At 42.2% G+C, this 11,944-nt stretch overlaps 1 protein-coding gene across 1 annotated transcript; it reads left to right on the top strand.

Annotated features, from left to right (window-relative positions):
• The first annotated feature begins 6,657 nt into the window (after positions 1 to 6,657).
• On the top strand, positions 6,658 to 11,709 carry LOC123185072 (mitotic checkpoint protein BUB3.1). The gene is made up of 9 exons (XM_044597078.1): positions 6,658 to 6,947; positions 7,079 to 7,215; positions 7,546 to 7,628; positions 8,686 to 8,949; positions 10,439 to 10,514; positions 10,755 to 10,835; positions 10,916 to 10,994; positions 11,100 to 11,200; positions 11,299 to 11,709. The coding sequence occupies exons 1-9, from the start codon at positions 6,795 to 6,797 to the stop codon at positions 11,363 to 11,365; spliced, it is 1,041 nt and encodes a 346-aa protein (XP_044453013.1). The 5' UTR covers positions 6,658 to 6,794; the 3' UTR covers positions 11,366 to 11,709.
• The last annotated feature ends 235 nt before the right edge of the window (positions 11,710 to 11,944 follow it).

The raw sequence follows: 11,944 nt of genomic DNA, 5'->3' as shown, positions 1-11,944 counted from the left end.
CGCGAAGCAAAGGTAATAGCACATGGGAATGAGAGGATCACTCAATATCTATTCGTGCATGTAACATCCCAAATTTGCAATTTGGAATGTTATACACTAGATCATCATGCATATCATATTTTCATGCATTTTGGTTGATCCTAGAAATTTCACGCAACTCAAGGACCTACGGAGAGAGTTGAAGATTTCGTTATTTTCATATTTGAGTTCTCTCAAATTTTGGAAAAGAGGATCATTTGATTTATTTATTTCATCTTCAACTATTTTTCTAATATTAAAAAAAATGAGAGAGGGAATAATATGACTTTCCCAAAGTTAGGAAAAATGAAGATTTAATGAATAAATCAAATTTTTGGTTTTGCTGGAGTTTTGTTTGCTTTTTATTTGGATAGGGAAAACTGCGCGTTTTCAAAATTTGCATTTTAGGCCCGGAGGAAAGTTCATTTTTGTTCGACTCATTTTTAGGAGTCGGAAAAAATTTACTTTAGAAATTTTGGAGTTCGTTTAGATTTTCTTTTCTCTGTTTTTCTGCGCGCGTAACTATTTGAAAAAAAAGGAGACCGCAGCGCCCGCCTGGGCCAAGGGCCCAGCCGGCCGGCCCAGCCGCCCCGTGCGCCAGGCGCAGCCGCAGCCCCGCCGCCAGGCTGAGTCCCAGCGGGACTCCAAGCCGCCGCTGCCTCCCCTTGCCCCTTCCCCAAGCAAGAGAACCCCCCTCCTAGTATATATACTCACCCCCCCTCTCTTTTCCTCCACCACCCCAAGCCCCAAGCCGCCGCCGCCTTAAGCCACCGCCGCCGCCCTAAGCCGCCGCCCGGAGCCCCGCCTCCCGAGGTAGCCGCGCCGCCTCTTCTTTTCCTCGGTTCGGTTTTTCTTCTAGAAATCTGTTCCGGTTCTTCTTTTTTTTTCTCTTCCGGTTTTACTTCCGGCTTTGTTTCGGTTCTTTTTCGAAAACCCTAGATCGGTTTTCGTTCTTCTTTCGGACCGTTCGTCTCAACGAACGTGATCACCGATTTTCCCGGTTAACGACGCCCGTTCGTTTAACCGTTCGTCTCTTTATTTTCGTCGGATTTATTCCGCGATCGCGATCTCAGATCCGATCTTCGTTCTAGTCTTTCTTCCCGCTCGTTTGTCGGAATCAGGTGATTCAAGCGCCTGGAGTTTCATTTCGAAACCGCCGTTCCGACTAATCAACTTGAACAAGTTTTGCCACAATAAAATTTGACCTAGTTTCAACCTGCTAGAACCGAGTTGTTTTCTTTCGCCGTTTGTTTTTCCCTCGTCTGTTCGGTTCTTTTTTTTTTTTTGCAACCGGAGTTCTTAAGTTGAACTTTCTGGTTCGTTCTCTTGTTCGAGTTTTACCTGTGCATTAGATGAGTACTTATTGTGTGCTTGTTGTTTGTCTGCGATAGATCACCCGGATTGCGCCGCTTGTTACTTCGAAACCCTAGGACTCGCGGATCATCAGCAAGGCAAGTAACTCTTTGATCATACCTTTTCTACAACCCAGTTTTATTGCATTAGATCAATCCTCACACATTGCATGATTAGGATCTAATTAAATTGTGGGATGGGAAGTAGATGAGATAGTACCTATTACCTGTATTATTATGAAACCTTTGGGAGTTACTTCTACGTTTGCTTATTATGCCATGCTATGCTAGTAGACGTGGATTGGGTGAGTGATATCCATGACAGATGTGAGTTTGTTAATTTTAATGGTTTATCTAAGGTGGCAACTTAAACACACATCTGGGTGGATTGAGGCACCTGATGTCTATCAGGACTTGCCTGTTTTCTTTTGGACCGCCACCCAGGCTCAAAGGGATCATAAGATCATTCATGCTAGTAACTTCCGTGTGCAGCCACAAGCCATTATGGGCTCTGGCATAGTTGACTAAGTCGTGCGAACTCTTACAGTGGTAGACTAGCAGATGTAGGGGATGTAGGTGGTACGGTCTACCCGATCGTAAGGTGCTAGCGCTTCTGAAAGACTATGTCTCGGTCATCCGTCTTCTCAAACACCCTGTAGTGCGAGAAACCAAACGGAGGCGATCGAGTCTTGTGGGGAAAAGTGCGCAAACCTCTGCAGAGTGTACAAACTAATCATGATTAGCCGTGTCCCCGGTTATGGACAACTTGAGTATCTAGTATTTGAATATCATGTGAATCTCATCATGTTACTTCTAATTAATGTTGTTGGGTTTTAATTGTTCACTTAATTGGGATCGGAATGCTGTCAACCATTCTCGATGTTTAACAACCACCATGATAGTTAAATAAATTTATTCCTTTGCAGTAGGGAAAAACTGGCTTTACGCAAAACTGTAACCATAGAGCTTACCACCAGCCATATATGCATATAGTATAGCTGTTTCATTCCATTACTCTCTATGTGTTACATTGCCAGCATATTCCATGTGCTGACCCGTTTTTGGGCTGCAACTTTCATGTTGCAGACTTTTCAAACGACAAGTAAGGTGCTTTTAGGTCATGGTTCTATACTCAGTGATGCCGTTGGAGTTGATGGACCCATTTATCTTCCGAGTCTTCCGCTGTTATCGTCATTAGATGGCCTTAAGCCATATTTATTGTAATAAGTTCTCTTTTGAGACAACGATGTAATAAGTGTGTGATTGCCACTCTGCTATAAATCCTTCGATGTACTGTGTGGTGTCAGCATTACTGATCCAGGGATGACACCGGAGCACAGTAGACTTGATCCATTCGGGTCGGGTCACTACAGTGCAGGTGTAGGGGTCAGTACGAATGTCCATGGTTCCACTATTGATCATTGAACCGGAAGGAGTTTCGGGTTCATGTCTACACTTTACCAAACCAGCGGGATCACACACTTAATAACTTAAGGGCTATTGATTTATTGAGTACTAGAAGTGTATGATCTTATGAGAATTGCACCAGAATAGTTTCAATATAAAGAGAAAATGTTTCAAAGAGAGATGTGGAAGTGTTTCAATTGAAAATCAAAAAAGTTTTGGTAAATTGAAAAAGTTTCGCAAACCGTAAAATGACAACCATAGAGCATGAAATGGTTTTGGAATTATTCAGAACCTCCCAGGATATTCCTAGGGATGCCATGGGCTAGTCCATGTAAATTTCAAGTGGTGGTGGTGGTGGTGGGGGGGGGGGGCGCAACCACATGGGCCTAAAAGTGAGGTGTCCCTTTTGGCTTGGTGGCCAAGCCACTTGTGGTTCCCTAAGGTTTTGGGGAGGGGCACACCCCTCTGGGGCTTCTGCCCCTCTCCAAGTTAGCCCTTCCTCTAGCCTATTATAAATAAAGGGAGAGAGGGCGACCTCAAACACAATAGTTTCTCGTGCATGTGGCTGCACCTCTCTCTCTCTTTCTCTGTCTCTAGCAATTCCACCTACACTACAAGGTTGTTGGTCCTCTCTAGTTCTCTGACGGCGCTCTCGTTCTGGACGGCGGAGCCCTGTCAGATCAATAGTATCATATGTGCGGATACCTACAGAGGCACCATACATCCGGTGCTCGATCTATGAACCGATTCGAGGGAAAATTCTCACGACTGGGAAGTATAACCTAGCTAGGGGAATCCGCATAAGCACACTTCTCCAACTCTCCTTTTCGTTGCATTACGTTGGTAAGCGATCTAATCTAGATCCAATTGTGCTTGCATCTTCATAGTGATCCTGAGATGATTCGTAGGTGTGGAATATTTTTTGTTTCCTACGACGTTGGCCAACAAAATGCACGTTGAACATTTTCAATACACGCTAATTCTTTTAATATATTGTGAACATTTTAAATATGTCATAAATATTTTCCACAAAATGCACGAAAAAAAAATCTTACATTTCATGAACATTAGAAATATTGATAAATAATTTTCAGAAATTGCACAAACAAATCTTTATACATTTGTTGAACATTTTTTAGCGCATAGTGAACATTTTTCTGAAATACATAATGGAATTTTTACAAATTCGTGATAACATATTTAAGACATAATTAACATTTTATTTTGAAATGCACAATAAAGCATTTTATAAATAACGATGAACAATTTTTACTACATGATGAACATTCTTTAAATGCAGGGTGAATATTTTTCTAAGGGGATCAATAGGACGGGCCACACAAATGAGATTTGGGCCCAATACCATGTACACAAGTCCTTTAATCCCACCGTGTATAGAAAGATCCATAGCATGAAGACAAAGCGGGTACACACAATTCGAACCCGTTCGATTGATACCCAGGAGGATTCCCAGCGGGCAGCACGGGGATCACCTAGCGTCGCCATGTGTCGTGTGCTGGGCGCATCCAAGGAAGCATGTTTTCTTATTTTCTGCATAACTCTGTTTTTTTTAGTTTTGGGATTTCTCTTAGTTTTCCTAGACTTCCTGGAAAAAAAATAAGTTTTTTTCTCGCGTGAAGCTCGTGAAAAGCACCCGTGTGCTTCTACATGAATCATAGTTGTGCTTCTCAAAAGTGAAAAGCACACTTGTCTTCATAATGGAGCACATCTCTGCTTTCCGAAAAGTGAAAAGTACAGTTGTGCTTCCACGAGAAGCATGGATTGTACTTCCCCAAAAGTAAAAAACACATGGGTGCTTCACAAAAAAGTGAAAAGCACAATTGTGCTTCCTGGTTTCTAGTTTTTGCTGATTTTCCTTTTTTGTTTTTTTCCGGTTTCCATTTTTACCGTTTCTTGTTTTTATCGATTTCTTATTTTATTTTATTTTTTGAAAAAAATTGTGCAAACATATTAACATAGGATATTTTTTGAAGATCTCAACGAGGGAAACTGTGAAACCGGTTCATGATTTTGATGCACGATTCAAGAGATAAAACATTAAAAAACTATAAAAAACACAAAACTCCTAGGTTGTGATAAATGACGCGCAGAAGGTGGGAGTGACCTTTGCTGGGGTACTTATTATGGTTGATAAAAGAAAGTTTATGAATAAGTAAATCTTTCTTTTTTGAATAGCTGGTGGGGTACTTACTTTTCTGGCTATCGTATGAACAATGTCGTTAGTTTTTCTTTTTTGAGTTTTCATGGATCTCTTCAACAAAGTGGCGGAAGTATGAAATTATATTCACGAATGAGCCATTGCGCGTTAGCGCATCCGTTTTCTTGCTTGTTTTTATGCGATTTTCTTAACCAGAAGTTCGTTCTCTGCATGGAAGTCTATTCCAATAAGCTTTCCACCAAAAAAAGGAATGCAGGGAATGACCTCAAGCTTTCATACGGAAGAGAAATGAAGACCACCTTCCTCATAAATGGCTGGCAGACCTCCCTGTATACTTCCTTCATCCTAATCGTCAGAGTGAACAGAAGACCCCCATGTCAAAGTATTAGAACATATGCTCCTCATCAACAATGAGAGTTTGTGGTGTGTGTTCTCTTACCAAAGAAACCAAACAAGCATACCTTCCCTTTAATGGAGTATCTTGGGTATGGTACTCCCTCTTATCAGCTCGATGTTCAATCAGCATTCTGAGAAAACTCGGATGAGTTGGAAACTTGTCTCTTTCTCCTTGGACGGAAGGATAATTAAGCTTCCAACCTTCTAGAAATATACCTCGGCTAGATAGAATGGATATCCATTTGTTTTTCTAGAAATAACCCTCCCTCGTAACGGGGCTAGTAGAGAAGCAGCTTTGTTCCTGGACTTCTTTGCTTTCGATTTTGGAAGGGCTCCGTTCTGATACCGGCTTTCTTAGTTACGAGTTAACTTTCGCTGACTTCATCCTTAGTGTAGTCTCGGTAAATACTTTAAGACAAAGTTTCTTAGCCTATTCTATATCCACAGCTAATGTGCCTCCATACCGACACCGTACCCTTTGTAAACGGATAAGTTTTTCTGTAACCTTAGCTTTTCTCCTTTTTCGAACTGTTTTTCCAGTTCTTAGTATTACTTAAAAGAAAAACAACTCTATAATTTCATAACCTTAATCGAGCAGAGGCTTTCATATTTTTTCCCATCAGGCCTAATGGGCTTTTGTCCCTTTGCCTATAGGCGGCGGCTTCGCTTGGCTATCACTCAAGTGTTTTAAGTTTTGAGCAGTCAAATGAGCTAAGCTCCTGGGAATGAAATGCATGTCCCGCTAAGCTCAAAATCTAATGTGCTCAACTTGGAAGTAGGCCACTCTTTCATTGTGAGGATCCCGCCTATCACTCAAGTGTTTTAAGTTTTGAGCAGTCAAATGAGCTAAGCTCCTGGGAATGAAATGCATGTCCCGCTAAGCTCAAAATCTAATGTGCTCGACTTGGAAGTAGGCCACTCTTTCATTGTGAGGATTTTCTTTTAGTCTGTAGCCCCCCTTTTGCCTACTAATGACATGATCCGGGTATTCTATCTATGGTTGAGAAAATAAACATTTATTCAACTTCACAGATATACTGGATTAGAAGGATCCGTTATCTGAAAATTTAAATTTATTTCTCGTTTCAAATATTCACTTTGTTGCATACCATATCTCAACAGATTGACGTAATTTTCCCCTGAATTCACCAGATAAGCCGATCTGGACCATACACCCAGCCCAAATCCAAAGCCCAGTTAATGCTAAAGCTAGCCCATACGACGGCGACTCGGGGTCGGGGGTCGTCGGGGGCGGGTGGCACCAAACTGGCCATTCCTCCCCGAAACCGTTTCCTCTATAAACCCCGCGCTCTGCTCCACGGCTCGTTCGTCGCGGGTTCAAAATTTCGGTCCCCACCGCATCCTACCTACCGCAAACCCCCAGCACCCAAGGCTACCCGGAATCACCACCGCCGCCTCCTCCTCCTCCTCCCGACCCCGCCATGAGCGCGCCCGCCACCGGCCAGCCGCCGGTCGACGCTGGCGGCGGCCGCATCGGGTTGGGCAGGGAGCTGGGGCACCCGCCGAGGGACGGCGTCTCCAGCCTCCGCTTCTCGAAGCACAGCAACCGCCTCCTCGTCTCCTCATGGGAGAAGGTTAGTCCACAAGCCTCGCGCGCCTCCCACTTCTCCGACGAAACGAAACCCTAGCGGCTCGGTTTGATCCGTTGGGTTCTGTGCCTGCGCGGGCTTGGCTGTGCGTGCGCCTGCGCGTTCGCTCCTTCCAGGCGGTGCGGCTCCTGGACGTCGATGCCACCAACGCGCTGGTGGGCGCGTTCGCGCACAAGACGCCCGTGCTGGACTGCTGCTTCCACGATAACGACTCCTCGGCGTTCAGCGCCTCGAGCGACCACGTCGTGCGGAGGTGAGGTGATAGGGATCACCTATTCATCTTCCCGCCCCGTTTGATTGGTATTTTGCTTAGCGATTCTGATTGAATGGTCGGGGACGCGGTACAGTTTAGCACAACAGAGGCGGAGCTTTGCATTTCTGATGTTAAAATGGCTCGGTAGGAAGTAGGGTCGGACATGATTTTAGTGGATTTCAGACCCAAATGCCCGCAGCATAGGCAATAGCATATTTATTCAGCACGATTAACTGAATTTAAATTTCTGTTCGGCCAGATCATTCGTACAAATCGAAGCTCAATTGTTGACCTGTATGTTTCGGATCTGTTTTGTTGTACTACATGCAGGCTGTCCTTTAGTGCCAAAAGTAGTTATCGCTTGGGAACCCACGATGGTCCAGTTCGCTGTGTGGAGTACTCCTATACCACAGGTACTTGCTTAATTACTCTTGCCTGTTCGCTTTTGCTGAACAGTGCTATTGTGTTGTCAAACTTCAGTTTCTGAAGAACATTGCTATTTATCATCAAAACCATGTTTCGTGTTGCTAGAGATGGGTTAATTAAGTTAAGAACGTTGTCAATCTGACCCCCAAATTGTAATAGTTCAATGGATCGCTATGCTCAGCGAGTTCATGCTTTATTTCTTCCTGATGTTGGTTTAGGACTATCATAATAACCTTCATATAATATACAGCCTTCTTCTGTTACCGTGCAACAATAATGATTTTTGGGTATATTTTACTTATGTTTTAAGATAGAGTATTTAATAAATATCCACTCCATGAACTTGCTTATGATATCCATCTTCTGTTTTTATGCTTAGTTCTCTGTATTGTTCATCTGCCATCGTTCAATAGTTGTTCCTAAATCCCAATATGAGAAACTGAAAGAGCCTAGATGATATCTGTTGAATGAATACTAGATAATCTAGGAAGATAGCTACCTGGTGGGTCTGGTCTTTATCAATAGACATGCAATGCTGATGAAGACTATAGTAGACAGTGGTGAAATATGGCCTTAAGTATTCAGAAGTTGTAATGTGGGCAGTTATCGTTTGAAGTTTACCACGTTTGTCCTTTGTTGTGTCAAATATATATTCAGTTTACAAGTCCTACATCTGTAGAAACATCCAAATCATGTGATCTCTACATTTATGCGACTAGCATTTACAGTATTATTGCCTCTGACCCAAAATACTTGTAGTAGATAACCTGATGTCTTATACTATTGTCATCTGGTAGTGAGCTCATGTGGATTACTAGATGAGAGTCTTAACCGAATAGGTAGGTGAAAATTTCACCCTACCAGACAGCCTAGAGATTTACAGTACGTATGACAAATTAAGAAAATCAAGCATATTGGTTACAGTATCTCACGTACAATGGCTCTAGCATTTCCTGCACAACTATAATTCATTAATAAACAGATAACTTTTCACTCTTAATAATAACCTTAACCATCATATGCTTGTGTCCTGTCTTATGCCAGGTCAAGTAATCACTGGAAGCTGGGATAGGACTATAAAGTGTTGGGATCAAAGAGGTGCGACTGGGCCAGAATATACACTTATTGGGACACACACCCAACCTGAACGTGTATACGCACTTTCATTAGCAGGACATAAGTTGGTTGTTGCAACAGCAGGAGAGCATGTGAATGTTTATGATTTGCGCAATATGTCTGAGCCTCAGCAAAGGAAGTCTTATCTGAATTCTCAAACACGCTGTGTTGAGTGTTACCCAAATAAAACTGGTAAGACGTTCTTATGATAATTCTGCGAATATGCATTGATCAATATTCCTGCTAAATAACACTGGCATGAATTGAGCCTTATTTTTGTTGATTTGTGTAACATACAAAAGATGTACTAAGTTGGAATAGAATTTACCTTTCTTGTTTGGCATGAACCCTTCTTGTTCATTTGGAGAGGCGCCATGAGAACTGTTATCTTGTACTGTTTCTTGAATCTTATAAAAATTGGTACATGATTAACTTCCTTGTGTTAATGCATGGTCAATAGATAAATATCTTGAAATTTCATGGAACCATATATCATTTTGTGTGTACAAGTGGATGGATAGGTTGTTTGAGATTCATGCAACAATGCTGTTATCAGTTTTTGTATAGATTATCATTTGGCTCCATTACTACTTAATCTACTTGATGCTTGACAAGTATGGTCATTTTGTCCTATGGTTATAGAATTTCCTATTCGGTTTTTAACTTTCACCGGTTCAAGGGTGTGGATGATTTATGATCTTTGATTCAACTATTGAAGGTGCAATAACAGGTCAACTCGTTGGGAAAGTTTGAACTTCTCTATTTCGTCAGCATACATGAATTTGATGAAAGCATGACTTTCTACTGTTTCCTTAATTATCGTTAAGATTTAGCTTCTCGGTGTCTCTTCCAGGATATGATTTTCCAGCAGTAGAGCTTAGAAAACAAGTCTATTTCATAATGAAAGATTCACAGCAAAGCCTGAATTTCAGATATCCCTCCAGTCTCATACTATAATGCTAACGCCTTCCCTCACTATCTATATTGATTCAGAATGAGATATTTTTAACTGATCTCAATTGGTTTCGTCATTTGTTCTAGTGCTCCAGCGCTGTGTTGACTATGGACGCCTTCTATTTCTGTGTAGTACTCTTGGGTTAATGGTTGATCCACATTGATGGTGTCTTCAGTTCTGTGTTGCATCTGACTATGTTTTTTATTTTTGTTTTGGACCTTCTCTTACCTGACATTCTAATTCCGTTGGCAGGATAATATTAATGGTTATAAATAGTAATCAGCATTAGTGATATATTTTCAGTTTTTTCTAGGGCTCTAGCCTTGTACGTATAAGTTTAGTCCTACACTTGAACATACTACCCATGGGCAATGGGTGGTGTTGAAGTCACAACATAGCATAATCAATACTTTTCTAGCTATGGACAGGGGTGCATGGAAGCTTGCTATCCATGTGCCAGAGCCATGAGTTGGTCGAGAGATCTTATGGGTTTCACCTCTAGCCTACCCCAACTTGTTTGGGACTAAAGGCTTTGTTATTGTTGTTGTTGTTGTTGTTGGAAGTTCAATAGTTTTTTGAGTTTGGAATATTCATCCGCAAACTAGCTGTAATTATCATCGTCTTGAACTCTAGTCTCTCGTGCATATTTCTCATTTTATTTCTTAGGCCTCTTTACATTCAGCTAAGTGTCCTTTAATTTAATCTCTATTTTTGACCTGTATGTAGGATTTGCTTTGGGTAGTACAGACGGACGAGTTGCAATGGACTTCTTTGACCAATCTGAGTCTAGTCTCGAAAAGAGGTATATACTGTGTTGCAAAAGGATGACACCTTTTCTAAATAGCTAGTTTATTAAAGATAAGGGCATTGACATTGCTCTCAGTTGGCTTCTTATTCTACATAAGGTCACTTGTGTTCCACCTTTATACCTTCTTTTAGGGCATTGTTCATTGTTTTTGATATAGTTAACCACTCATGCCGAGCGGTTCCACCTTTTTATACCTAGCCTTATGGTTTTTCATTGGCTGTTTGTTTTCGTCAGGTATGGTTTCAAGTGCCATCGATTGACCGAGGGCAGAGTGAGGGTTGCATATCCTGTTAATGCAATTGCATTCCACTCAGTGTAAGATGCCCCTGATCTCTCTCGCACTCGCACTGTCATCAACTTTCAGTTCCTTTAATAGCCTAATCTAACGTACGCAGGCACGGAACGTTTGCCACGGGCGGATGTGATGGATTTGTGTGCACTTGGGATGGAGAAAACAAAAAGAGATTGTTTCAGGTTTTTCTTGCCCCACGATTTATCTGCCAAACAAACTGATCCTAATTCTGTGTCAGGAATTCAGACCTCGGGATATCTGAATTTTTTTTCCTGCTCTGATTGCAGTCCCCCAGGTACCCAACCAGCATTGCTGCTCTGTCTTTCAGCAAGGATAACAATCTGCTCGCTGTTGCATCCAGTTACACTTACGAAAGGGGAAAAATAGAGTAAGACCAAAATTTTGCTATACCATAGGAGCATTCCCCTATCATTCAAGGTAGAACCGCCGAACCGTCAATTTAACCGCTGGTTTTGCACTTTACAGGAATGAACCTGGTACTAAGATCTTTATCCGCGATGTCAACGAAGTGGAAGTAAAGCCGAGGCACTGAGGAGTGAGGTGCGCTTTCTTCGACAGGTTGCTTGTTCCCGCTTTAGTTCAGAGGCTCACTGGGGTATGGGACATACGCACTTAGTTTTAGCTGAAACTGTGGGTTCGTTCTAATACTCGATACAAACCTGGGGTTTTACAGTAGTACAGTTTTGCCATCACTTGATGGTATAGACCACGTATAGTGGCGGTCCAATTGTACAGACATTCCAAAGATAGCTCCCATTTGCACCGAAAGTTGCAATCTCTCGAACAAAGTTGTAAATCCGTCGTCAACTGGTTTCACCCTGGCATGTATGTTGACTCCAATCAATCATGTGTAGTTTGCTCTCTCAAGAGCTGAAAGAAATCAGCCCATTTATGACAGATCCCACTGGATCGAAGACACTGGCACTATATTAGTATTACTCCAACAGGCAACAACATATGTAGACAGCGACTGGTGGGGATTATTCTCCGCGGAGACGATTAGGGGAGCACCGCGCGGATCTGCTCCCCAACCAAGCGCACTTAAGCGTCCGTAATCGAGCATGTGGGACGATCGATCGATCGACGCTAAGCTAAACTATAGTAGGAGGCC

Source organism: Triticum aestivum, chromosome 2A, assembly GCF_018294505.1.
Source record: "Triticum aestivum cultivar Chinese Spring chromosome 2A, IWGSC CS RefSeq v2.1, whole genome shotgun sequence".
Classification (NCBI taxonomy): Eukaryota; Viridiplantae; Streptophyta; class Magnoliopsida; order Poales; family Poaceae; genus Triticum; species Triticum aestivum.
The sequence above is the reverse complement of the archived record's forward strand: the minus strand, read 5'-3'. Positions and strand labels throughout refer to the sequence as shown.